At 42.9% G+C, this 26,869-nt stretch overlaps 2 protein-coding genes across 11 annotated transcripts in view; one reads left to right on the plus strand and one right to left on the minus strand.

Annotated features, from left to right (window-relative positions):
• LOC106560366 (exocyst complex component 2) overlaps nt 1–11,767 on the plus strand; it is a 96,026-nt gene extending 84,259 nt beyond the window's left edge. For all 9 annotated transcript variants that reach the window (XM_082957012.1, XM_082957014.1, XM_014123219.3 and 6 more), the window contains one exon: nt 10,330–11,767. In XM_082957012.1, the coding sequence (XP_082813138.1) occupies nt 10,330–10,423 (94 nt within the window). In that variant the 3' untranslated portion in view covers nt 10,424–11,767. The remainder of the gene's footprint in view (nt 1–10,329) is intronic.
• Nucleotides 11,768–14,210: 2,443 nt separating this feature from the next.
• LOC106560370 (interferon regulatory factor 4) lies at nt 14,211–23,417 on the minus strand. Of its 2 annotated transcripts, none has more exons than XM_014123230.3 (9): nt 23,259–23,417; nt 22,777–22,993; nt 22,307–22,493; nt 21,668–21,750; nt 20,957–21,101; nt 20,211–20,309; nt 19,705–20,085; nt 18,568–18,680; nt 14,211–15,881 (listed from the first exon to the last, which is right to left on the minus strand). In XM_014123230.3, exons 2-9 carry the CDS (start codon nt 22,975–22,977, stop codon nt 15,699–15,701), a joined length of 1,392 nt encoding a protein of 463 aa, XP_013978705.1. In that variant the 5' UTR covers nt 22,978–22,993; nt 23,259–23,417; the 3' UTR covers nt 14,211–15,698. The 2 variants fall into 2 exon arrangements, with proteins under 2 accessions (XP_013978705.1, XP_013978704.1); XM_014123229.3 differs by having other exon boundaries at nt 14,214–15,881; nt 21,668–21,765; nt 23,259–23,402.
• Between the last annotated feature and the right edge of the window lie 3,452 nt (nt 23,418–26,869).

The raw sequence follows: 26,869 nt of genomic DNA on the forward strand, positions 1-26,869 counted from the left end.
AGGTTAGGGAGGTAAGGCAATAAATAGACCATAGTGGCGAAATAATTTCAATTTAGCATTGACACTGGAGTGATAGATGTGCAGATAGAGATACTGGGGTGCAAAAGAGCAACAAAAAAAACTGTATGAGGTAGTTGGGTGTGTGCTATTTACAGATGGGGTGTGTACAGGTGCAATGATCAGTAAGCTTCTCTGACAGCTGATGCTTAAAGTTAGTGAGGAAGATATAAGTCTCCAGCTTCAGTACTTTTTGCAATTCGTTCCAGTCATTAGCAGCAGAGAACTGGAAGGGAAGGCGGCCAAAGGAGGTGTTGGCTTTGGGGATGACCAGTGAAATATAGCTGCTGGAGGGCGTGCTATGGGTGGGTGCTGCAATGGTGACCAGTGAGTTGAGATAAGGCGGGGCTTTACCTAGCAAAGACTTATAGATGACCTGGAGCCAGTGGGTTTGGCGATGAAAATGTAGTGAGGGCCAGCCAACGAGATCATACAGGTCACAGTGGTGGGTAGTATATGGGGCTTTGGTGACAAAACAGATGGCACTGTGATCAACTACATCCAATTTGCTGAGTAGAGTGTTGGAGGTTATTTTGTAAATGACATCGCCGAAGTCAAGGATCGGTAGGATAGTCAGTTTTACGAGGGTATGTTTGGCAGCATGAGTGAAGGAGGCTTTGTTGCAAAATAGGAAGCCGATTCTAGATTTTATTTTGGATTGCAGACGCTTAATGTGAGTCTGGAAGGAGAGTTTACAGTCTAACCAGACACCTAGGTATTTGTAGTTGTCCACATATTCTAAGCCAGATCCGTCCAGAGTAGGGATGCTAGGCCGGCGGGCAGGTACAGGCTGCAATCGGTTGAAGAGCATGCATTTAGTTTTACTAGCATTTAAGAGCAGTTGGAGGCCACAGAAGTAGTGTTGTATGGCATTGAAGCTCGTTTGGAGGTTTGTTAACACAGTGTCCAAGTAAGGGCCAGATGTATACAGAATGGTGTCGTCTGCGTAGAGGTGGATCAGAGAATCACTAGCAGCAAGAGCGACATCATTGATATATACAGAGAAAAGAGTCAGCCCAAGAATTGAACCCTGTGGCACCCACATAGAGACTGCCAGAGGTCCGGACAACAGGCCCTCCGATTTGACACACTGAACTCTATTTGAGAAGTAGTCGGTGAACCAGGCGAGGCAGTCATTTGAGAAACCAAGGCTATTGAGTCTGCCGATAAGAATGCAGTGATTGACAGAGTAGAAAGCCTTGGCCAGGTCGATGAAGACGCCTGCACAGTACTGTCTTTTATCTATGCTGGTTATGATATTGTTTAGGACCTTGAGTGTGGCTGATGTGCACCCATGACCAGCTCGGAAAACAGATGGCATAGCGGAGAAGGTACGGTGGGATTTGAAATGGTCGGTGATCTGTTTGTGGGGGGGGGGGGGCTTGGGCAAGTTGCTGCAGGGTGTGCTGAGATGTTGGCTGGGGTAGGGGTAGCCAGGTGGAAAGCATGGCCAGCCGTAGAAAAATGCTTATTGAAATTCTCGATTATCATAGGTGTATTGGTGGTGACAGCGTTTCTTAGCCTCAGTGCAGTGGGCAGCTGGGAGGAGGTTCTCCATGGACTTTACAGTGTCCCAAAACTTTTTGGAATTAGTGCTACAGGATGCAAATTTATGTTTGAAAAGGCTAGCCTTAGCTTTCCGAACTGACTGTGTATATTGTTTCCTGACTTCCCTGAAAAGTTGAGTATCCGTGGGGGCTATTTGATGCTAATGCAGTACGCTACAGGATGTTTTTGTGCTGGTCAAGGGCAGTCAAATCTGGAGTGAACCAAGGGTTGTATCTGTTCTTAGTTCTACATTTTTTGAATTGGCATGCTTATTTAAGATGATGAGGAAAGCACTTTTAAAGAACAACCAGGCATCCTCTACTGACTTGCTGAGGTCAATATCCTTCCAGGATACCCAAGCCAGGTCGATTAGAAAGGCCTGCTCTCTGAAGTGCTTTAGGGAGCGTTTGACAGTGATGAGGGGTGGTCGTTTGACTGCTGGCCCATTACGGACGCAGGCAATGAGGCAGTGATCGCTGAGATCCTGGTTGAAGACAGCAGAGGTGTATTTGTATGGCAGGTTGGTTAGGATGATATCTATGAGGGTGCCCATGTTTACAAGTTTAGGCTTGTAGGTTCCTTGATCATTTGTGTGAGATTGAGGGCAACTAGTTTAGATAGTAGGACGGCCGGGGTGCTAAACATTTCCGAGGTCACCTAACAGTACGAACTCTGAAGATAGATGGGGGGCAATCAATTCACATTTGGTGTCCAGAGCACAGCTGGGGGCTGAGGGGGGTCTATAACAAGCGGCAACAGTGAGAGACTTATTTCTGGAAAGGTGGATTTTTAAAAGTAGAAGCTCGAATTGTTTGGGCACAGACCTGGATAGCATGACAGAACTCTGCAGGCTATCTCTGCAATAGATTGCAACTCTGCCCCCTTTGGCAGTTTCTTGACGGAAAATGTTGGAGTTGGGGATGGAAATTTCAGAATTTTTGTGGCCTTCTTAAACCAGGATTCAGACGTGGCTAGGACATCAGTGTTGGCGGAGTGTGCTAAAGCTGTGAATAAAACAAATTTAGGGAGGAGGCTTCTGATGTTAACATGCATGAAACCAAGGCTTTTACGGTTACAGAAGTCAACAAATGAGAGCGCCTGGGGAATAGGTGTGATGCTGGGGGCTACAGGGCTTGGGTTAACCTCTACATCACTAGAGGAACGGAGGAATAGGATAAGGGTACGGCTAAAGGCTATGAGAACTGGTCATCTAGTGCATTGGGAACAGAGAATAAAAGGGGCAGATTTCTGGGCGTGGTAGAATAGATTCAGGGCACAATGTACAAACAAGGATATCGTAGGATGAGAGTACAGTGGGGGTAAACCTAGGCATTGAGTGACTATGAGAGTGTTTGCATCTCTAGAGACACCAGCTAAGCCAGGTGAGGTCTCCCCATTTGTGGGGTATGTGACAAAAGAGCTATCTAATGCATGTTGAGCTGGACTAGGGTCTCTACAGTGAAATAAAACAAAAACTATCCAAAACAGCAGAAGACGAGGCATATTGACATTAGAGAGAGGCATGTGTAGCGAAGTGACCATAGGGTCCAATGAGCAGCAATAGGTGAGTCCGGGAGCCATTCGGTAGTCGCTACTATGCTAGGCGAGCGGGAGGCACGGCGTTCAGAAAGCTAGTGTGCCGGTGCTAGCTGATGGGTGTTTGGCAACATCGCAACGGAAAAGCCTGTTGAAACCACATCGGATGATTACATCGGCAGACCAGTCGTGATGGATCGGTGGGGCTCCGTGTCGGCAATAAAGGGTCCAGGCCAATTGGCAGAAGAGGTATTGTAGCCCACGAATTAGAGAGTGTACCTCTTCGGCTAGCCAGGAGATGGGCCTAGCTCGAGGCTAGCTCAAGGCTAACTGGTGCTTGCTTCGGGACAGAGGCGTTAGCCAGCAGTAGCCACTTGGTTGTAGCTAGCTAGCTGTGATGATCCAGTGTAATGGCTCAGAGCTTGCGGCAGGAATCCGGTGATGTGGTGGAGAAAAGCAGTCCGATATGCTCTGGGTTGATATCGCGCTGTGCAGACTGGCAGGTATTGACCGAGCTAAAGCTGGCTGGTGTCCGGGCTAAAGGTGAAGACCGCTAGCCGTGGCTAACAGTGACTAGTAGCTAGTTAGCTAGCTAGCTTCTGATTGAGGTTCCAGTTATAACGTATAAAAATAGCAGATCCGTACCACATTGGGTGAGGCGGGTTGCAGGAAAGTATATTTAGATCGTAGGCGGAAAGTGAGATTAAAATATATACGAAAAAGAACCGATAAACTGACTATTTACATGGGACAAGACAAACACACGTCCGACTGCTACGCCATCTTGGATACATAGCACGATGGGTTGGTATGCTACAGGAAGGTGGTCGAGTGTGTTGCCGAGGTCCTGAGTTTGAGTTTCTGTATGAGCTGAATCAGAGGGACATGGTACTCGCTAATCAAGCTAGACTGTGATCTACAGGCCTTTTTCAATAGTGTGGCGGGTTGGAATGCTTCAGGAGGGCGGTCACGTGTGTTTGCGAGGCAGAGGTCCTGAGTTCAAGTCTGGGGAAAGCAGTACTTGCTAAGCAAGCGGTGCGTTGTCCTTAGTTAACTTCCTGATCGCTTCCCTATGGGCTTAAGCACATTTTTGGTATTATTTTAATTAACCTTGATTGAAGCAGGGAAATCTCATTGAGACCAAAGGCCTCTTTTCCAAGGAAGCCCGGCATGTACACAATCCAACTAATTTGCAACATTTACAAATACAAAATACTCTATCATCAATTTACAAATCGCAATTATAAAAATCAAGGCTGTGGCTATTGATCTGACTTTTTCAGGTTCTGACTTCAAGGATCACGTTCTGCACATGTGTACAATGCAGGGCTCCCTTTTACCTGCAGAGAACAGGCTACTCAGACGAATGGTGCTCGTTTAATACATTTAGATCATGTAGAATCAATTTCTGCAAGATCACAATGTTCACAGTATTCTACATAACGGAACCAAATATAATAGCATAGTATAATGTTATTGTAAGACGAAAACACCACTGCATTCAATTGTGAATGATAATTCTTCAAGTTTTACCCATAGTAACCATTTGCTCTCAATCAGTTTCATGGGGATATGCATTTAGATCTTGAGTTATACAGTATTGGTTCAAAGTAACCTACACTGTTGTTTTGAATGATGTACAGTGAGCGAATTTAAGAACAGATGTGTTAACAAAGTAGCCTACCTTTGTACAGTTGAAGTCGGAAGTTTACATACACTTAGGTTGGAGTCATTAAAACTCGTTTTTCAACCACTCCACAAATGTCTTGTTAACAAACTTTAGTTTTGGCAAGTCGGTTAGGATATCTACTTTGTGCATGACACAAGTCATTTTTCCAACAATTGTTTACAGACAGATTATTTCACTTAGAATTCACAGTATCACAATTCCAGTGGGTCAGAAGATTACATACACTAAGTTGACTGTGCCTTTAAACAGCTTGGGAAAATCCAGAAAATGATGTCATGGCTTTAGAAGCTTCTGATAGGCTAAGTGACATCATTTGAGTCAATTGGAGGTGTACCTGTGGATGTATTTCAAGGCCTACCTTCAATCTCAGTGCGTCTTTGCTTGACATCATGGGAAAATGAAAAGAAATCAGCCAAGACCTCAGAAAAAAATTGTAGACCTCCACAAGTCTGGTTCATCCTTGGGAGCAATTTCCAAATGCCTGAAGGTACCACGTTCATCTGTACAAACAATAGTACGCAAGTATAAACACCATGGGACCACGCAGCCATCATACTGCTCAGGAAGGAGACGCATTCTGTCTCCTAGAGATGAACGTACTTTGGTGCGAAAAGTGCAAATCAATCCCAGAACAACAGCAAAGGACCTTGTGAAGATGCTGGAGGAAACAGGTACAAAAGTATCTATATCCACAGTAAAACGAGTCCTATATTGACATAACCTGAAAGGCCGCTCAGCAAGGAAGAAGCCACTGCTCCAAAACCGCCATAAAAAAAGCATACTACGGTTTGCCACTGCACATGGGGACAAAGATCGGACTTTTTGTAGAAATGTCCTCTGGTCTGATGAAACAAAAATAGAACTGTTTGGCCATAATGACCATCGTTATGTTTGGAGGAAAAAGGGGGAGGCTTGCAAGCCGAAGAATACCATCCCAACCGTGAAGCACGGGGGTGGCAGCATCATGTTGTGGGGGTGCTTTTCTGCTTTCACAAAGTAGATGACATCATGAGGAAGAACAATTGTGTGGATATGTTGAAGCAACATCTCAAGACATCAGTCAGGAAGTTAAAGCTTGGTCACAAATGGGTCTTCCAAATGGACAATGACCCCAAGCATACTTCCAAAGTTATGGCTTAAGGACAACAAAGTCAAAGTATTGGAGTGGCCATCACAAAGCCCTGACCTCAATCCTATAGACAATGTGTGGGCAGAACTGAAAAAGCGGACTCAGTTACACCAGCTCTGTCAGGAGGAATGGGCCAAAATTCACCTAACTTATTGAGGGAGGCTTGTGGAAGGCTACCCGAAACGTTTGACCCAAGTTAAACAATTTAAAGGCAATGCTACCAAATACTAATTGAGTGTATATGAACTGTATATGAAAGAAATAAAAGCTGAAATAAATCATTCTCTCTACTATTGACATTTCACATTCTTAAAATAGAGTGGTGATCCTTACTGACCTAAGACAGGGAATTTTTACTAGGATTAAATGTCAGGAATTGTGAAAAACTGAGTTTAAATGTATTTGGCTAAAGTGTTTGTAAACTTCCAACTTCAACTGTATTTTGCCTAGTGCCACGCGCTGTTGAGTTTTGGCAACATGAGAGAAAAATGTGTTTGTTGTTGTAGAAGGTGTGTGCCCTCAGGCCTGGAGGGAAGCAAAGTAATTCCACTACCCAAGAAGAGTAATGCCCCCTTTACTGGGTCAAATAGCCGACCAATCAGCCTGTTACAAACCCTGAGTAAACTTTTGGAAAAAATAGTTTCACCAGATATAATGCTATTTTACTGTAAACAAACAGACTTTCAACACGCTTATAGGGAAGGACATTCAACAAGCACAACACTTACACAGATTACTGATGATTGGCTGGGAGAAATTGGTGATAAAAAGATTGGGGGGGGGGGCTGTTTTGTTAGACTTCAGTGCAGCTTTTGACATTATCGATCATCATCTGCAGCTGGAAAAACGTATGTGTTATGGCTTTACACCCCCTACCATATTGTGGGTAAAGAGTTACCTGTCTAACAGAACACAGAGGGTGTTCTTTAATGGAAGCCTCTCCAACATAATCCAGGTTAAATCAGAAATTCCCCAGGGCAGCTGTTTAGGCCCCTTACTTTTTTCAATCTTGGCTAATGACATGCCACTGCTTTGAGTAAAGCCAGTGTGTCTATGTATGCGGATGACTCAACACTAAACACATCAGCTACTACAGTGACTGAAATGACTGCAACACTTAACAAAGAGCTGCAGTTAGTTTCAGAATGTGTGGTAAGGAATACGTTTCGTCCTAAATCTTTCAAAAATTAAAAGCATTGTATTTGGAACAAATCATTCACTAAACCCGAAACAACTAAATTGTGTAATTAATAATGTGGAAATTGAGCAAGTTGAGGTAACTAAACTGCTTGGAGTAACCCTGGATTGTAAACTGTCATGGTCAAAACATGTTGATACAATAGTAGCTAAGATGGGGAGAAGTCTGTCCATAATAAAGTGTTACTCTGCCTTCTTGACAACACTGTCAACAAGGCAGGACCTACAGGCCCTAGTTTTGTCACATCTGGACTACTGTTCAGTCGTGTGGTCAGGTGCCACAAAGAGGGACTTAGGAAATTTGCCAGCACTGCTGGTCCTTAAATGTACACGGAGAGCTAACATTAATGATATGCATGGAAATCTCTCATGGCTCGAAGTGGAGGAGAGATTGACTTCATCGCTACTTGTTTTTGTAAGTGTTGACATTCTGAATGCACCGAGCTGTCTGTTGTAAACTACTAGCACACAGCTCGGACACCCATACATACCCCACAAGACATGCCACCAGAGGTCTCTTCACAATCCCCAAGTCCAGAACAGACTATGGGAGGTGCACAGTACTACATAGAGCCATGACTACATGGAATTCTAATCCACATCAGCTAACTGATGCAAGCAGTAGAATCAGGGAAAAAAGGTAGAAGTACACCTTATGGAACAGCAGGGACTGTGAAGTGACACACACATAGGTACAGACACACGCATACACACAGAGGCGCTAGCACACGCACTCTACACACACACACGTACATTGTAATATTGTTGTGTAGTGGTATCATACATTTTATGTTGTGGATATGTAGTGGTGTGACTGTTATATGATGTACTGTTTTAGCTTTTGTTTTATGTGTAATATAAGTGTCTTAATGTGTTTGGAGTAGCTGCTGCCTTGGAAGCAGCTAATGGGGATCCCCAATAAAATACAAATAGTTGATTAACTTGATACACAGACAATGACTGCAATATTTACCATATTGAAGCAGAATGCATAAATATTAAAGATGCACTATGCAGAAATCGCTCTGACATTTCCTGGTTGCTGAAATACTAGTAGTTCGCCTAATTTCAGTTTGACAAAACAAGCAAGTATAGTGTAGAGAGTCATTGTACCATCTAAACCGCTGTGAAATATCTTTTCCATAACCAACAATATTGTATTTTCAACTGTTTGAAGCTGGTGTACAAAACCATAAGTAAAAGACGCAAAAATGAAACGTAAGAACAGGAAGCATAGAAAAAATGCACATAGAACCGATCTACCGCTTCTTAGACTTGTTTTGAATGAGAATGATCTATAACTCACATTTCTATGTGAATTTGGTCAGGTCGCCCAGAAAGATCGCCCAAATACAAAAGTTTGGACACACATACTCATTCCAGGGTTTTTCTTTATTTTTAATATTTTCTACATTGTAGAATAATAGTGAAGACATCCAAACTATGAAATAACACATATGGAATCATGTAGTAACCAAAAAAGTGTTAAACAAATCAAAATATATTTTATATTTGAGATTCTTCAAAGTCGCCACCCTTTGCCTTGATGACCGCTTTGCTCACTCCTGGCATTCTCTCAACCAACTCCATGAGGTAGCCACCTGGAATGCATTTCAATTAACAGGTGTGCCTTGTTAAAAGTTAATTTGTGGAATTTCTTTCCTTCTTAATGCGTTTGAGCCAATCAGTTGTGTTGTGATGAGGTTGGGGTGGTATACAGAAGATAGCCCTATTTGGTAAAAGACCAAGACCATATTATGGCGAGAACAGCGCAAATAAGCAAAGAGAAATTACAGTCCATCATTACTTTAAGACATGAAGGTCAGTCAATCCGGAAAATTTCAAGAACTTTGAAAGAACCTTTCAAGCGCTATGATGAAACTGGCTCTCATGAGGACCGCCACGGCAAAGGAAGACCCAGTGTTACCTTTGTTGCAGAGGATAAGTTCATTAGAGTTGACAGCCTCAGAAATTGCAGCCCACATAAATGCTTCACAGAGGTCAAGTAACAGACATCTCAACATCAACTGTTCAGGGGGAGACTGCGTGAATCAGGCCTTCATGGTCGAATTGCTGCAAAGAAACCACTACTAAAGGACACCAATAATAAGAAGAGACTTGCTTGGGCCAAAAACATGAGCAATGGACATTAGACTAATGGAAATCTGTCCTTTGGTCTGATAAGTCCAAATTTGAGATTTTTGGTTCCAACTGCCGTGTCTTTGTGAGATGCAGAGCAAATGAACAGATGATCTCCGCATGTGTGGTTCCCACCGTGAAGCATGGGGGAGGAGGTGTGATGTTGTGGGGCTGCTTTGCTGGTGACACTGTCTGGGATTTATTTAGAATTCAAGGCACACTTAACCAGCCTGGCTACCACAGCATTCTGCAGTGATACCCATTCCATCTGATTTGGCTTAGTGGGTCTATCATTTCTTTTTCAACAGGAAAATGACAAAACACACCTCCAGGCTGTGTAAGGACGTTTTGACCAACAAGGAGTGTGATGGAGTGCTGCATCAGATGACCTGGCCTCTAAATTCACCCGACCTCAACCCAATTGAGATGGTTTGGGATGAGTTGGACTGCAGAGTGAAGGAAATGCAGCCAACAAGTGCTCAGCATATGTGGGAACTCCTGTTGGAAAAGCATTCCAGGTGAAGCTGGTTGAGAGAATGCCAAGCGTGTGCAAATCTGCCATCAAGGCAAAGGGTGGCTACTTTGAAAAATCTAAAATGTAAAATATATGAATCAAACACTTCATTATTAACACTTCATTATTTGAAGACATCAAAACAGCCTTCTACAATGTAGAAAATAGTTGTTTTTTTTTCAACTTGAATGAATAGGTGTGTCCAAACTTTTGACTGGTACTGTACTGATTATTCAATAAAATGTATGAATGCAATTTTCAGTCAATTCAGTTTCATATCCTGAAATAGAAGTTTAATTTATGAATTCAATAATTCAATGTGTGCATTACAAATTCAAAAATATTGAATTCAAATACAGTTTCGGTTGGTACTGAAATCTCTCCAGTTACACCCTCATTTAATATCATTATTCTACCTCTTTCTTTCCCTGCTTCCATGTCTCTTTTTTCGTTCTCTCTCTTTCTCTCTCTCGCTCTCTCTCTCTCTGTCTCTCTGTCTCTCTGTCTCTCTCTGTGTAGGTTACTCGAGGAGTTACTAAATAGGTTTAAGAGCAGTATGCAGCTCCAACTCACCTGTTTCCAGCCCTCTAATGTCCAGCCTGTCAAGAGATGAGCCAAACCTCTGTACGTCTCTTCAACATTAATATAATGGCATTATAGTATCTCTATCTATCAAATAATTTGCAATGCCTATTTACTTGTCGCGATAAGCTTTCACAGCCTTTTGTTCAATTGTTATAAGATCTATAGTAGACCGGAAATTAGCCTTTTCTTACACTAATCACATTTTTTATCTTAGATATGTACACTAATTTGCTGAGGGGCAATTTCACGGCAACGGAATTACGCTTTGACTCAGTTTTTTCACCTTAAAATGTATGCCAAAAAAAACCATTGATTTCAAAAGTTTAACCAACTCTACTACTCTATGCACAGGGACGACTTTCAACAATACACTAATTTAGTGGAAGAACTTTGCAGATGCAAACTTTGGTAACAGAATTATGGTAAAATTTCCCTCAGGCTTTTATGCGGCAATTTTTTCCAAAAACTCGGTTAAATATCTGCTCCTAATTAAGATTGAAAGACGTCTGCAGAAATCACCTATGAAATGACACCTTGAGTTTGATAAAATCTATTTTGGTTATTGAAATACAGTAAGTGAAGTGGATTTACACCTGGTTACAGAATTAAAGTAATGAACAAAATTACATTGTGGGTCCCTGATCTGTACTATACAGATTTGAATGTCATTCACCTTATGTTTCACAAGTTTGGACATCACAGTAGAGTACAGCACAGTAAAGCAGAGTAGAGTATAGTTAAGTACATACGTCAATGATAGATTTGGTCCGTTCCATCTGTCGTTAACATCAAGGCCAGGGTGGACTGACCAACTTTCAACTACTTTTCAATGTCCATGGACGTCCAGTGTCGGTCAGTGCTCAGTGAGTGAGGCTGCTGGTTACAGTAAATAAAAAAAGTGAGGGTGCTCATGGGTAGGTGTCAGTAAGAGCTGGGAGAGGTGACATAACTTGAGATGGTAGAGAGAGGCAAAGAGAGGAAGGGGTTGCTGAACATAACAGTATGCCAGTGGAAGGAATGACAGTAGCAGGCTCCCAACTGTGCTTTGTGACTATTGAGATTTCCCATTGTAGCCAATTCAGTTGCCGTAATTCTGTTAGATGTTTTAGAGTTTTAATCACTTCATAAACAAAATTGATATCAGTAAAATCACTATAATTAACAATACAGTATGTGGGTATTTGGTAACGGAATTGGGACTGTCTCTACTTTCTTCTGCTAAGAAATATGTCAGAGCCAGCCAACAACTGTGGTCACAGCTCTCTGAATGTTCATAAAGAAACTACAGGTGTGTCATTATGTGTTATATGTTTCAGTGCTGTTCTGTCCTCAAATTAAAAGACCTGCCAATTAAAATACACATTTAAATTGATTCTGTTCTTGTGTCACTTTTCACCTTATCACTGTAAGATACTACGTTATTGAATGGTTTATTACACATTGCTGCCATTTGTCAGATCTACTCACACCCTACCCAACCCCATTCACTCAGACCATACAGTGTCCTTGACCTTGATTAGGCTTGTCCCATAGAAGGTTGTGCAGAGACGGTGAATGAGTGAAAGTTAGAGAGACATCTCTGTCCCATAGATGGTAGAACCCCAGCCATAGATTAGCCACTGCAGTCAATTCAGGAGATCATTGCACTGACAGCTCACACATAGTCTAGCACTAGTATAGTGTAGGGCCAGTTAGACAGGGATGGGGTGTTAGTAGAGTGGGGTAGGCTAGGAAGTTGTGAACCATTCTGCAAGATAGACAGCAAGAGGAGTGGTCTATGCTAACTCCATACTGGCTGTAAAAATATAGGACAGATTCGGTTGTAGGTGGATGGTTGCGGTTTTGCAGTATTTATGTGGTCGTATATTTTAACCTTTATTTAACTAGGCAAGTCAGTTAAGAACAAATTGTTATTTACAATGACGGCCTACACCGGCCAAACCCAGACGACGCTGGGCCAATTGTGCGCCGTCCTATGTGACTCCCAATCGTGTCCAGTTATGATGCAGCCTGAATGTCAGACATTGTAGTAGTAGATACATGCTGCCACATGCTTTACTCTCATGAGTTGAGCCATGGGGTTAGCTCAGGGGGTTTTATCACAAAAGATAGTAACATTTTACACACATTCACGAGTGATTATGAAAACATCACTCATTACCAGACAACTCAACACAAAACTCAATTGGGACTTGAATAGCCTACCAGCAATAACCTACACTACAAAATAATGTGGACACCTTCTTGTCAAACATCTCATTCCAAAATCATGGGCATTAATGTGGAGTTGGTCCCCCCTTTGCTGCTATAACAGCCTCCCCTCTTATGGGAGGCTTTCCACTAGATGTTGGAACATTGCTGTGGGAACTTGCATCCATTCAGCCACAAGAGCATTACTGAGGTCGGGCACTGATGTCGGGTGATTAGGCCTGGCTCGCAAAAACATTTTTGTATGGACCTTGCTTTGTGCCCTGGAGCATTGTTATACGGAAACAGGAAAGGGCCTTCCCCAAACTGTTGCCACAAAGTTTGAACTAATTGGCCTAGCCTGAACCATGAAAAACATCCCCAGACCATTATTCCTCCTCCATCAAACTTTACAGTTGGCACTATACACTGGGGCAGGTAGCGTTCTCCTGGCATCCACCAAACACAGATTAGTCCGTCGGACTGCCAGATCATGAAGCGTGATTCATCACTCCAGAGAACACATTTCCACTGCTCCAGAGTCCAATAGTGGCGAGCTTGGCATTGTGCATGGTGATCTTAGGCTTGTGGCTGGCTGCTCGGCCATGATAACCCATTTCATGAAGCTCCTGACGAATAGTTCTTCTGCTGACGTTGCTTCCAGAGACAGTTTGGAACTCGGTAGTGAGTGTTGCAACCAAGGACAGATGATTTTTACACGCTTCAGCACTTGCCAGTACCGTTCTGTGAGCTTGTGTGGCCTACCACTTCGCAGCTGAGCCGTTATTGCTCCTAGACTTTTTCACTTTTTCACAATAACAGCACTTAGTTGACCAGGGCAGCTCTAGCAGGGCAGACATCTTACGAACTGACTTGTTGGAAAAGTAGCATCCTATGACGGTGCCACGTTGAAAGTCATTGAGCACTTCAGTACAGTCTCCTGCCAGTGTTTGTCTATGGAGATTTCATGGCTGTGCACTCATTTTTATACACCTGTCAGCATGGGTGTGGCTGAAATAGCCGAATGCACGAATCTAGCCGCTAATCTAACCAAAAATGATAATAAAATATGAGATTGAAATGTTCTTATCGACAAAACAAACCCAAAAATGTGCTCATCTTCTCATTGCCACTATCGACTGTTTGAGAAAAAGCAAAGCCAAATTGCATAATGTGAGCTTCATTATCAACAGCAGCACCATAACCCCAGGCCAGGCAGGGGACATTTCATCAGCAGCACCATAACCCCAGGCCAGGCAGGGGAAAAGCCATTTAGACTGCGGTTGTTTTGATTCTCTCTTCTTTCTGGTCTGTTCTAAACTTAACTCTCTATGTGGAGTGTCCACCCACGGATTCATTCACATCAGCAGTATGTTCAAAGCCCTCAGGTCTCATCCTTCCACAACCGGTACTGTTTACAGTGCCAGAGAAGTGAGGTGGGGAGGGGAGTTTTTACACCACACTTCTGTTCCATTTTGGACGCAGGTGAAAACATGTTTACATCGATCAAGGTGGATTCTTTGAAATAGGTGTTTTTGGTAATAAGGCTGTAATGGGAAGAACCACAAGTTACATGGGGATTTTGTAGGTAGGTGGTGGAACAAATGGTCAGACAAATTAATTTATTTTCTTTGATCATTCTTATCAGACATCTTATAAACCTGTTGTATGGTGTCTCATCCTTAAGGGTGGTTCAACTCTGTCCTTCCTTACAATGGTACACCTGTTCACTAATGGTTGTTATACATATCAGTGTAATTTAGAAGACTTTTTCATCTATAACAGTTTCCCCCCAAAATATAGTACATTATTACTATTACATATATTACAATTGAAAGAACTACCCTGTCTTATTTACTGTATCAGTACTACCCAGTCTTGTTTACTCTATCAGTCAGCCAGTGATTGAGAATTCTACTCAGGGTTTTTCACTATTCTTCCATGGAAATTGAAAAGTAGTCGGCGTATGTAGAGACACCCCAGGAAACACTTGTATCAGTTCTAAACGCTAAGGCTCTTAGGGCCCCGTTGGGGTGGAAAGAGTGGCCAACCTCTTCCTCTGGTAATGTCATCACACATTGTTTATGACAGCGTTCTCCTGTGAGTGTGTTTGATTAACCAGCGTCATCCTGCATCTGAACCAGGCTTCCTGTACACAGACGCACAAAAGCACACACACGTAAACACATGCACACATCCGAAGGATGTCACTTCACCACAAATCCCTTGTCTAACATGAGCCCTCTAGCTATTTGATTGAATGTCTATGTATGTCTCAAAAAGTGCACCATTTTTGCTTTGGTACAATTTTTTATTTTTCTATTACAAAACATGTTCCGTATGTATGACAGACGGAGCTTATTGAAGGTTCAGCATGCTAGTCAGTGTTTCAGTGTGGTCCAATCTTACTGAGTTTATCGAAGATTCAGCATGCTAGTCAGTGTTTCAGTGTGTTCCAATCTCAGAGGCCGTCTTTGGTCATCTCTATTACAGTATTCCCTATTATTCAGTATTGATGCTGGGAAATCTACATACAGTAGTAGCAACAGTAGTCCGGTAAAATGTCTAACATAGTTATAGAAGAAATTGAGCAAACACAATTAAGCACATAAAAAAAACATGTCAATACAATCACTACAGCTGTCAGTTCTGTTGCTGTCAGAAAGTGGACGTTGATACACAAAATGTCAATCAAGTTTGGGTCTCTACGGCCAAAGGACGGCTCCCTGAGTTGTTGAAATAAAGTTTGGTCCAAAGTTTGGAACATTGATTCCCTTGAGTCCTTACAACACACAAACACATCTACAATATACAACTATGTGTTACAATCTCTTCAGTGGTCCAATGGTATGTTCCTCCATAGCCTGCCTTAGTTCAGTTCAGTCTGGCCTGGCTTGGCTTGGTTCAGTTCAGTCTGGCTTGGTTCAGTTCAGTCTGGCCTGGCTTGGTTCAGTTTGTCTTGGATTGGAGTGGCATAGTTTTGCTTCGGCTTTGAGTGAAATCTGGGATCCAGAGTACAGGGAAATGACTCTCCTCCTCTACCCAGGCTTTCTCCCATCTCCTCCTCTCCCCATATCCTGCACCGCAGTCTGACTGTGATCAGAGATGGCCAGATATCAGTCCTGCAGGGTGTTGCTATGGTGATGCGTGATGACCCTCTGGTAGTCCTCAGTTAAAGCAGGTGTCATGCTGTGTTCCGTGACCCCTGGGTGGGAGAGGTCGTAGCTGCGGTAGTAGTGTCCGCTGGTCTGCTGGTGCTGGGTGTAGTATAGGAGTTGCCTGGCAAACATTGGCTCCACCTGCAGGGGCGGAGGGGAACAGCAGGGATCAGTACTGGTGTCACTGGGAGGTGGTGGCGGTGGTAATGTGGCATAGCCACGGGACGTAGGGGTGCTGAGGCAGCTGCAGCAACCCCTTATAAATACGCCCCCAAATTTTTTTTTTTACTACATTTATACATTACCGTTCAAAAGTTGGGGTCACTTAGATATGTCCTTGTTTTTGAAAGAAATGTAAAAAATTGTCCATTGAAATAACATCAAATTGATCAGAAATACAGTGTAGACATTGTTAATGTTGTAAATGACCATTGTAGGTGGAAACGGCAGATTTTTTTAATGGAATATCTACATAAGCATAAAGAGGTCCATTATCATCAAACATCACTCCAGTGTTCCAATGGCACATTGTGTTAGCTAATCCAAGTTTATCATTTTAAAAGGCTAATTGATCATTAGAAAAACCTTATGCAATTATGTTAGCACAGCTGAAAACGATTGTTCTGATTAAAGAAGCAATAAAACGGGCCTTTTTTAGACTAGTTGAGTATCTGGAGCATCAACGTTTGTGGGTTTGATTACATGCTCAAAATGGCCAGAAACAAAGACCTTTCCTCTGAAACTTGTCAGTCTATTCTTGTTCTGAGAAATGAAGGCTATTCCATGTGAGAAATTGCCAAGAAACTGAAGATATGGTACAACGCTGAGCAAGAGGACGAGTACATTAGAGTGCCTAGTTTGAGAAACAAATGCCTCACAAGTCCTCAACTGGCAGCTTCATTAAATAGTGTCTGCAAAACACCAGTCTCAACGTCAACAGTGAAGAGGCGACTCCGGGTTGCTGGCCTTCTAAGCATTTGAAGCTGCCATTTGGACTCTGTTTCTCAAACTAGACACTCTAATGTACTTGTCCTCTTGCTCAGTTGTGCACCGGGGCCTCCCACTCCTCTCTCTATTCTGGTTAGAGCCGGTTTGCGCTGTTCTGTGAAGGGAGTAGTACACGGCATTGTACGAGATCTTCAGTTTCTTTGCAATTTCTCGCATGGAATAGCCTTCATTTCTCAGAACAAGAATAGACTGATGACCTTCAGAAGAAAGTCTTTGTTTCTAGTCATTTTGAGCCTGTAATCGAACCCACAAATGCTGATACTCCAGATACTCAACTAGTCTAAAGAAGGCTAGTTTTATTGCTTCTTTAATCAGAACAAGTTTTCAGCTGTGCTAACATAATTGCAAAAAGGTTTTCTCATGATCAATTAGCCTTTTAAAATGACAAACTTGGATTAGCTAACACAACGTGCCATTGGAACACAGGAGTGATGGTTGCTGATAACGGCCTCTGTACGCCTATGTAGATATTCCATTAAAAATCAGCTGTTTCCACCTACAATGGTCATTTACAACATTAACAATGTCTACACTGTATTTCTGATCAATTTTATGTTATTTTAATGGAGAAAAAATGTCCTTTTCTTTCAAAAACAAGGACATTTCGAAGTGACCCCAAACTTTTGAACGGTAGTGTATATACAGTACCAGTCAAAAGCTTGGACACACCTACTCATTCAAGGGTTTTTCTTTATTTTTACTATTTTCTACATTGTAGAATAATAGTGAAGACATCAAAACTATGAAATAACACATATAACACTGTACATGATTACATATGTGTTATTTCATATTTTTGATATCTTCATTATAATTCTACAATGTAGAAAATTGTACAAATAAAGAAAAACCCTTGAATGAGTCGGTGTCCAATCTTTTGACTGGTACTGTATATTTAACAAAAAAAAGTGTGCACTAGGCCTTTATTATTCCTGTATTAGGGGAGACAATTACCTGTCATCAGAGCAGTGAAAATGACACCTTTTTTCTCTTTGCATTGTTGGGAAGGGCCTGTAAGTAAGCGTTTCCCTGTTAGTCTACGCCAGTGGTGGAAAAAGTATCCAACTGTCATACTTGAGTAAAAGTATAGATATCTTAATTGAAAGTTACTCAAGTAAAAGTGAAAGTCACCCGGTAAAATACTACTTGAGTAAAAGTCTAAAAGTATTTGGTTCTAAAAATACTTAGGTATCAAAAGTAAATGTCAGCTCTAAAATGTACTTAGGTATCAAAAATAATTTAAAAATATTTTCAAAATCCTTATATTAAGCAAAGCAGACGACACCATTGTCTTGTTTTAAAAATGTACGATTAGCCAGGGGCACACCCCAACACTCAGACATAATTTACAAATTATGCATTTGTGTTTAGTGAGTCAGAGTCAGTAGGGATGACCACGTGTTATCTTGATAAGTGCGTCATTTGGACCATTTTCCTGTCCTGCTAAGCATTCATCATGTAATGAGTACTTATGGGTATCAGGGAAAATGTATGCTGTAAAAAGTACATTATTTTCTTTAGGAATGTAGTGAAGTAAAAGTAAAAGTTGTCAAAAATATAAAAAGTAAAGTACAGATACCCCCAAAAAACGACTTAAGAAGTACTTTAAAGTATTTTTACTTAAGTACTTTACACCACTGGTCTACACCTATTGTTTACGAAGCATGTGACAAATACAGTTTGATTTGAGTAGAATGGAGGGAGGTTAGGGGGTGGAGAGAGGGCCAGGATTAGGGGATGGGGTTTGGGTAAAGTAGAGTGTGGTTGAATACAGGTAGTAGAGGTCATATTGATATTAGGTGATAGTTATATACTGTACCTGTACAGTGAGGGTCCTCCTCTGTCTCTGCGGGTCCAGACACTCGTCTCCAAAACTCAGCAGCACCTGGAGACGTGGAGGGGGCCGGCCGTGGAGGGCATAGCCCTGGAGCTCTGGTAGACAGAGAGAAATAAGTGGTTAATAAGGTCTAGATGGTTATGTTAGGTACAGAGGAGAGACATGGAGGGCATAGCCCTGCAGCTCTGAGACAAACAGGGAGGGAGGTGAGGTGGAGATGGTTAGATTAGGTACAGAGGAGAGACGTGGTGGGCATAGCCCTGCAGCTCTGAGACAAACAGGGAGGGAGGTGAGGTGGAGATGGTTAGATTAGGTACAGAGGAGAGACGTGGTGGGCATAGCCCTGCAGCTCTGAGACAAACAGGGAGGGAGGTGAGGTGGAGATGGTTAGATTAGGTACAGAGGAGAGACGTGGTGGGCATAGCCCTGCAGCTCTGAGACAAACAGGGAGGGAGGTGAGGTGGAGATGGTTAGATTAGGTACAGAGGAGAGACGTGGTGGGCATAGCCCTGCAGCTCTGAGACAAACAGGGAGGGAGGGAGGGAGGGAGGTGAGGTGATGTGGAGATGGTTAGGTACAGAGGAGAGTTGTGGAGGGGGCCTACCGTGGAGGTCATAGCCCTGCAGCTCTGAGACAAACAGGGAGGGAGAGAGGTGAGGTAGAGATGGTCAGGTAGAGAGGACAGATTGCAGGGAGGGAGAAAGAGGATTCAATCTAGAGGGTAGGGTTGTGTAGATAGGTTCGCAGGGAGGGGACATTGGGTGGATAAAGGGTTAATACATTTTGGTCAAAGGGAATTCTTATGAGCTGGTGTGGTGGTGACTTTAGAGGTTGTGTGACTGGATGGAAACTCCTGGTTCTATATGCAAATTAGACCAATCAGGCTGAACACATCTGTGGAAGGTGGGCGGGGATGAGGTCACTACTGTGTGTCATGTGTCATTCTTAAAAGTGTGTGTTGGGGATTATGGAGGCACTCTCATCATATTTCAAGGAAATTAGGACTTATCTGCTTCCTGTTCATGACCAGGAAACAGCATGACAACAGAGAGTGGTTTGGTTTGCCAGTGAATGAGACGTGTGTGGGTGCGTGCCTGCCTGCAGTGTACGTTAACTCACCTGCAAAGTAGTCCTGTGTGTGCAGTAGTTTACAGGTGTGTTCTCTCTCCAGCTTGTTGGGTTTATCTCCGTAGGGCGATAACCCTCCCTCCCAGAACACTCTCTCCTGGCACAGCCGCCGAGCGTAGAGGCCATCTGGGGCCATCCATAGCAGCACGCCCCTCTCCAGAGTACCACCAGGGGGACTGGGGGGGCACTCCTCCCCCCTCCCCAGAGCTGGGAGGCTATCCAGGGGTAGGGGCACCAGGTCTGGACCTCCAGTGGGGGAATAGAGCTTGTCGTCTGGAGAGCAGGGAGTGATGCGACAGCCTTCAGGACTGGAGGTGGTCACCTCCTTCCACAAGGAGTCCCGGTAGAACACTGACACATGTAACCGCATATCTGGGGTGGAGGAGGGAGTAAGGGTTAGAGCTAACACAATATAATACCAATTACGTGGACCAAAATATATTATTGGCAAGTCATACGTGAAGTAAATAAGTGTGTGTGTACACTGTATATTGTACCTGAGAGTGCCTCAGCTGATCTCATGCTGGTGTCCAGTGTGAAGGGGGAGGGCTGGCCATCAGTAGGGTAGGTGTAGAAGGACCCTGTGATCTGGTACCCTGCAAACACAGAGAGACAGTACCTGAATAAAGGCACTTATTCCAACACACAACAGAACAGCATACACACAAATATCATGGGTCGAATCGACAATCACATGAAAAGCAAGTTATTTGAGCCATGTCAAGTTAGTATGTAGGCCCATGTGAACATAACTCCCACCGCCTGAATAGCTGGTTGACCCTCACCAACTGGGCCACCTGGTCCACGATACATTTTCTAATTCATAGACTATGCACTATCATCCTAGAACGGCAAATTGCTCTTTACACACTCTGCACACACTCATATGCACCCGACTCTTTCATTTACATATTTCCCCTACCGCACATCATCCTGTAAAAAAAAATACTTTTTTTATTTATACATCTCTACATACAGAATTTATAATGTAACTTAGTGTTTATAGTGTAGCTTGTAGTTCCTAGCTTACAGTCTACATAGTGTACAAACCACATGGATTTGTGTAAACTCTGTTTCTACATACAGTATGTTGTCTGTATATCCTGTTTATTGTGGCTGCACCATTTCACCAAGTCAAATTCCTGTACATGCAAATGTATTTGGTGAATAAAGGTGATTCTGATTACACCTAAATTACATTTTCTCATACAAACAACCATGGATGCTGTGCTATTGGGCCTACCGTTGTCCATGCTGGGGCCCTGGGCCCAGGGTAGGCTGCGTGAGGGGTAGGAACACTGGGCATAGGGCAGCTCAGGGAGCACGGTCTGCTCTGGAAGATAGTCCCTCATCCAGCCTCGCTCTGCACTGGACATGTACCCAGACATCTACACACATAGAGACAGGGAGATGCCTCTCAGTCAAACCATCCCATCTACACACATAGAGACAGAGATTTGTGCAGCTGTCTCTCTCTCTTACACACACACACACACACACACACACACACACACACACACACACACATGCACACAGTGTTGGGAGTAGTGAACTACATGTAGTTCATCTAGTAATTTAACTACATTTTGCAGTAGCTTGGTGGTAGTTGAGCTAAATTCAAATCTAGATAGTGTTTTCAGTAGTTATTTACTTTTTGGGCCATGTAGCTAACTACTGGAACTACACACTACTTTTTTTGCAAAAAGAAAAGATGGATGAAGTAGAGAATTTCCTTTCTTTTTTGGCATCAGACATGACTAATTCTCACTTTAAACACAGTTTGTGTTAAATAGGCTAAATTACACATTCTGTTATCTGTCTCCATATATATGTTTCTTAAGGGTAGATTTAGTGTAGCTTAACTTCTTCCAGTGTGAAGTAATTGGTAAACTATATTTCAGAATATCTTCCCCAACACTGCACACACGCACACAGCCTTCCTTGTTATAGTTACCGGAGTCTGTAGAGCGGGGTAGGAGGGGTGCATGGGATAGCTCGGGGGAGTCTGCGGGCTGCCACCATCCTCCTGTTTGGATCCTGATAGCAAGAAATCTGTTACACAGGAGAAATAATTGAAACAAAACACAGACACACACACACATTCATTGCGCTCCCAAAGTTCATAAGAGAATAATAGTTCATTATTACACATACATAAGCATAATCAGGACTTTATCCTACAGTTGGCTATAACTAATTCACAGTGTCTTGTGGATTGGCAGCCTGATTATCCAGCATACTGATGTGTATTTGTACAGAACTCACTGGCCCCTATCAAACCCTATCACCCTATCAAAACTCTATCAAACCCTATCCCCCTATCAAAACCCTATCAAACCCTATCCCCTTATCAAAACCCTATCAAACCCTATCCCCCTATCAAAACCCTATCAACCCCCTTTCCTACTGATGGTGGTGTACAGTATATGATAAAAACAAGAAGTTGATTTTATAACTTTCGATAACTTGTTTTCATCATTTTCATTCATACAACTACCGTTTATTGCGTGTATTGGAATGCCACTTAAATTGATAGAATACTGAGTAGAATTGATAGAATTTTCTAGAATTGATAGAATATAATTATACTGACGTCTCTTGGCGCCCTCGGGTATGATCCGGTAGACTTTGTAGGGGTCTGAGATGTCCAGTTGACTCTTTTCCACGAGCTCTTCGAAGTCGTTACTTTTGTTGAGTGCGCACCGCAGGCGCGTCTTCCACGTTGGTGGGTCCGGTTTGTCGATGCCCTCACGAAACTTGCCCTTAAACAGCGCCCAAGCCTGCAGGAATGTCACACAAAACTGAGCAGTGAGATATGCGTAACGAATCACCGGCGCAGTTGTGCATGAGTTGAAGACAAGTCCTGTGTTTCTGGGATTTGGCACTTCAACCTACCCAAAGCGCACGAATTGAACTCATCATTAGTCTAATAGTTCTGTTTGCAACCAACACAACTAAATGTCCAATATGTTGGTCAAGTGTATAGTATACATCTCTAACAAATACAGTGTGTAAATGCAACATTTGAGAGACATTCCGTTGAGGCCCCGTATCATACAGTACCTTGAAGAGAGCGGCATCCTCGTCCCGGTTGTAGTCCTGCTTGCCCGCGTGCTTCCACGGTATCCTAAAGATGCTCTTGTCGTCGTTCTCCCACACGAGCCCCGCGTACTTCCCGGTCTCAACCTGCTCGATCAGCCACGAGCGGAGCTTCCCGTTTCCACAGCTCACTGTAGACATGCCGTAGTCCGAATCCGGATTCATCTCTAGCCAAGAGGCACTGTAGACAAGCACTCAGATATTTAGTCTACAAATGATCCAGCACACATACATTTTCCTAAAAATGTCTGCAAAAATATTATGACTAGATTTTTTTATGTCAAATTGCTTGCGTAAACTTGCAGATCAATTATGTACATTTTATTAAAATAATTAAAGAATAGGCTACATTCACTTTTGAAAACGTTTAATTGGATGTGAACTTATCTTTTGCTGCAGGTAGCCTATATGTTTTAGAGGGAGCAGAGCAAGTGTCCATGACTTACCTCTGAAACTCGAAACCCCTTTGAGTTTTGAAATCAATCAGTCTCGAAAGATCATAATGCAGCGTGACAACTTAACTTAAATCATAGTTGTGGAGTGGGCGGGGCGAGTAGACAGATGTGCACCTGCTATGTTCTGGTGAACGTTATCTGCGCAAGCCTCCCGTAAACAGCAGGGGGAAACCCTCACCGGACACCCGCAATCCTGGAAAGTGGGACAATCTATTCACCGTAGTAGAGAGCAAAACAATTCTTTGAAGTTATATAAACCCATGTAATGGGCTAAATATAAGCATACATCCTGCCAGTGATATTTTATGTTCATGATACAAATAAAGCATACATCCTGCCAGTGATATTTTATGTTCATGATACAAATCGGTTGGCCTAATTCCCTGTCCAAGAAGTGCAATTGATATAGCCTCAAGGATTGGGAAAACTTGATCTCAAATAAGCCTGAAGATATAAGAAACATACTGGGTGCCTAATTTTTCAACTAAGGCATATTGCAAAAAAAGTAAGTAGCCTAGGTATAATCATTGGAATTACTAAAGTCATAGGCTAATTATGATTGATAAAGAACATTGCCTTCCTGTGGTGAACAAATTGAAATGCAGCTGAGCTTGCAGAGTCTTATACCAGTTTCTTTTTTAATAATATGTCAGAATGGTCAAGAAAAAAAAACATTCTTGAATATACATACAATCAAAATTCTGTTGGTCTATAAAGATGCAGTGCTGAGTTTCATATAATTATTACTCACAAAGCACACACACAAACCCACACAACACTCACAGAAAGAGGAACATGTGTATGGAGAGGGGTGAAGGAGATGATCAAATGAGAGGAGTACCTGTGTCTTTGTGTGGATTGCATTAAGCCTATAGTAAAGTTTATTTGCTGTGCTGTCAGATTGATTGCTCTTCCATGTTGCTGTGACAGTTAGGGGAAATGAGCCCATGTCAAAGAAGACCCCAATCACACACAGGGACCACTGAGAAATCCCCTTGTGACAGCATTCACATTTGCAAACATATGACCTATATCATATTTTTGACAACTTGGAATTTTGCACATTTGCCTCTAGCAAAGTTGGTCGATTTAAAGTTGGTTGACTGCGAATATGGAACTCAAGTCCAGCCCATATCTATGCAGTGAGACACAGGGATTGGCTGGGCGTTGCGTGAGTGACAGGTGTCTGGCTGGAGATATGGGGTCATGTGTTGCTGGTGCCGTGACCGTTGCTATGGAGTCACTGATGGTCTGAGACTTTGGCAACAGAAGGGCTCCGATCTCCTCTTCATCGTTGAAAGGGTTCTTCTTGTACCTGTCCTTAAACCATAACTTACACTGCATTCGGAAAGTATTCAGACCCCTTGACTTTTTCCACATTTTGTTCAATTACAGCCTTATTCTAAAATGGATTAAATACATTTCTGTTCCTCATCAATCTACACACAATACCCCAGAATGACAAAGCGAAAACAGATTTTTTTAAATGTTTGCACATTTATTAAAAATAAAAAAACAGAAATAACTTATTTACAAAGTTATTCAGACCTTTGCTATGAGTCTCGAAATTGAGCTCAGGTGCATCCTGTTTCCATTGATCATCCTTGAGATGTTTCTACAAATTGATTGGAGTCCACCTGTGGTAAATTCAATTGATTGGACATGATTTGGGAAGGCACTCACCTGTCTTTATAAGAGCCCAAAGTTGACAGTGCATGTCAGAGCAAAAACTAAGCCATGAGGTCGAAGGAATTGTCCGTAGATTGTTTCGAGGCACAGATCTGGGGATGGGTAGCAAAAACATTCTGCAGCGTTGAAGGTACCCAAGAACACAGTGGCCTCCATCATTCTTAAATGGTGGAAGTTTGGATCCACCAGGACTCTTCCTAGAGCTGGCTGCCGGGACAAATTGAGCAATCAGGGGAGAAGGGCCTTGGTCGGGGAGGTGACCAAGAACCTGATGGGCACTCTGACAGAGCTCCAGAGTTCCTCTGTAGAGATGCGAGAACCTTCCAGATGGACAACCATCTCTGTAGCACTCTACCAATCAGTCCTTTATAGTAGAGTGGCCAGACAGAAGCCACTACTCAGTAAAATGCACACGACAGCCCGATTGACGTGTGCCAAAAGGCACCTAAAGCACTCTCAGACCATGAGAAACAAAATTATCTGCTCTGATGAAACCAAGATTGAACTCTTTGGCCTGAATGCTAACCGTCAAGTCTGGAGGAAACCTGGCACCATCCCTACGGGGAAGCATGGTGGTGGCAGCATCATGCTGTGGTTATGTTTTTCAGTGGCAGGGACTGGGAGACTAGTCAGGAGAGAGAAGAACCAGGGAGAGTGGAGGACAGTCAACACTCGGGAAGGTGAGAGAGAGATAAAGATGAGAGGAGGAGAGTGAAGGCTCAATAGGTGAGGGAAAGAGAGAAGAAAGAGAGAAAAGACCTGTTGACTCTGACCAGCTAGTCCTCTAGCTAGTCCTCTAGCTAGTCCTCTAGCTAGTCCTCTAGCTAGTCCTCTAGCTAGTCCTCTAGCTAGTCCTCTAGCTAGTCCTCTAGCTGGTGTAGGAACACAATGTCAAATGAAATTTTATTTGTCACATACACGTGTTTAGTAGATGTTATTGCGGGTATAGTGAAATGCTTGTGTTTCTAGCTCCAACAGTGCAGTAATATCTAACAAGTAATATCTAACAATACACACAAAGCACACGGCTGCAGCACGCTCACCGCAGATAACGATGCCACCCAGCCCCGCCCAGTAACAGTCATGATGTACACCACCACCAATGCAACACTACAGGAAACACCTGCCACACTGGGAACACATCAGTCAATCAATGAATGATCAAGTCATCAATACAGTACATCAATCATCATTCATATATTAAAACAATGATAAATACATTTAAACAAGTTCTCACCAGCGAACCAGGCATCCCTTCCCTTTGAGGCTGGACTCGTGGATGAATATGATGCGGTCCTTAAAGAACTGGTTTCTGGGGACAGAAAGGAGATAGAAAACACAAACGTAGAGTTTGGTTTAATGTAAACCGTTTAGGGGTTATAGTGTAATAAACGAAATGTATATGTAAACCACACGCGCACATTATGCACACACGAGCGTGAGCACACACACACACAGAACACACACTTACAGGCTTTGTTTGGAGGCATCAGCAGCAAGAAGACAGAGGTAGGTCATCTCCTGTGGAGGAGAATGACGAGCTGAACAACACAAGTCAACAATAGACCCAATTATACATTTAGCTATAAGCAATGTGTCAGATTGTTAGCCAACCTGCCTAGTGATAAGGCTCTATATCATAAACCATTCATAGTTCTGTCGTAACTATAGTTTGAACTCTGTGTGTGTGTGTGTGTGTGTGTGTGTGTGTGTGTGTGTGTGTGTGTGTGTGTGTGTGTGTGTGTGGTGAATGTGCACCTGACAGCTGATGGTGAGCCCATGGCCCCAGCGGGCAGAAACTACTCTGTCCCGATATGACTGCACCTCCGCAAAAACCCCTCGGCCCTCTGGGACAGACTGAGCCGCAGGAGTCCTCCAACAGGACAGTTCAGTCAGTCGCATGTGCACACAGA

This window comes from Salmo salar, chromosome 10 (genome assembly GCF_965601325.2).
Source record: "Salmo salar chromosome 10, fSalSal1, whole genome shotgun sequence".
In the NCBI taxonomy this organism is placed as follows: Eukaryota; Metazoa; Chordata; class Actinopteri; order Salmoniformes; family Salmonidae; genus Salmo; species Salmo salar.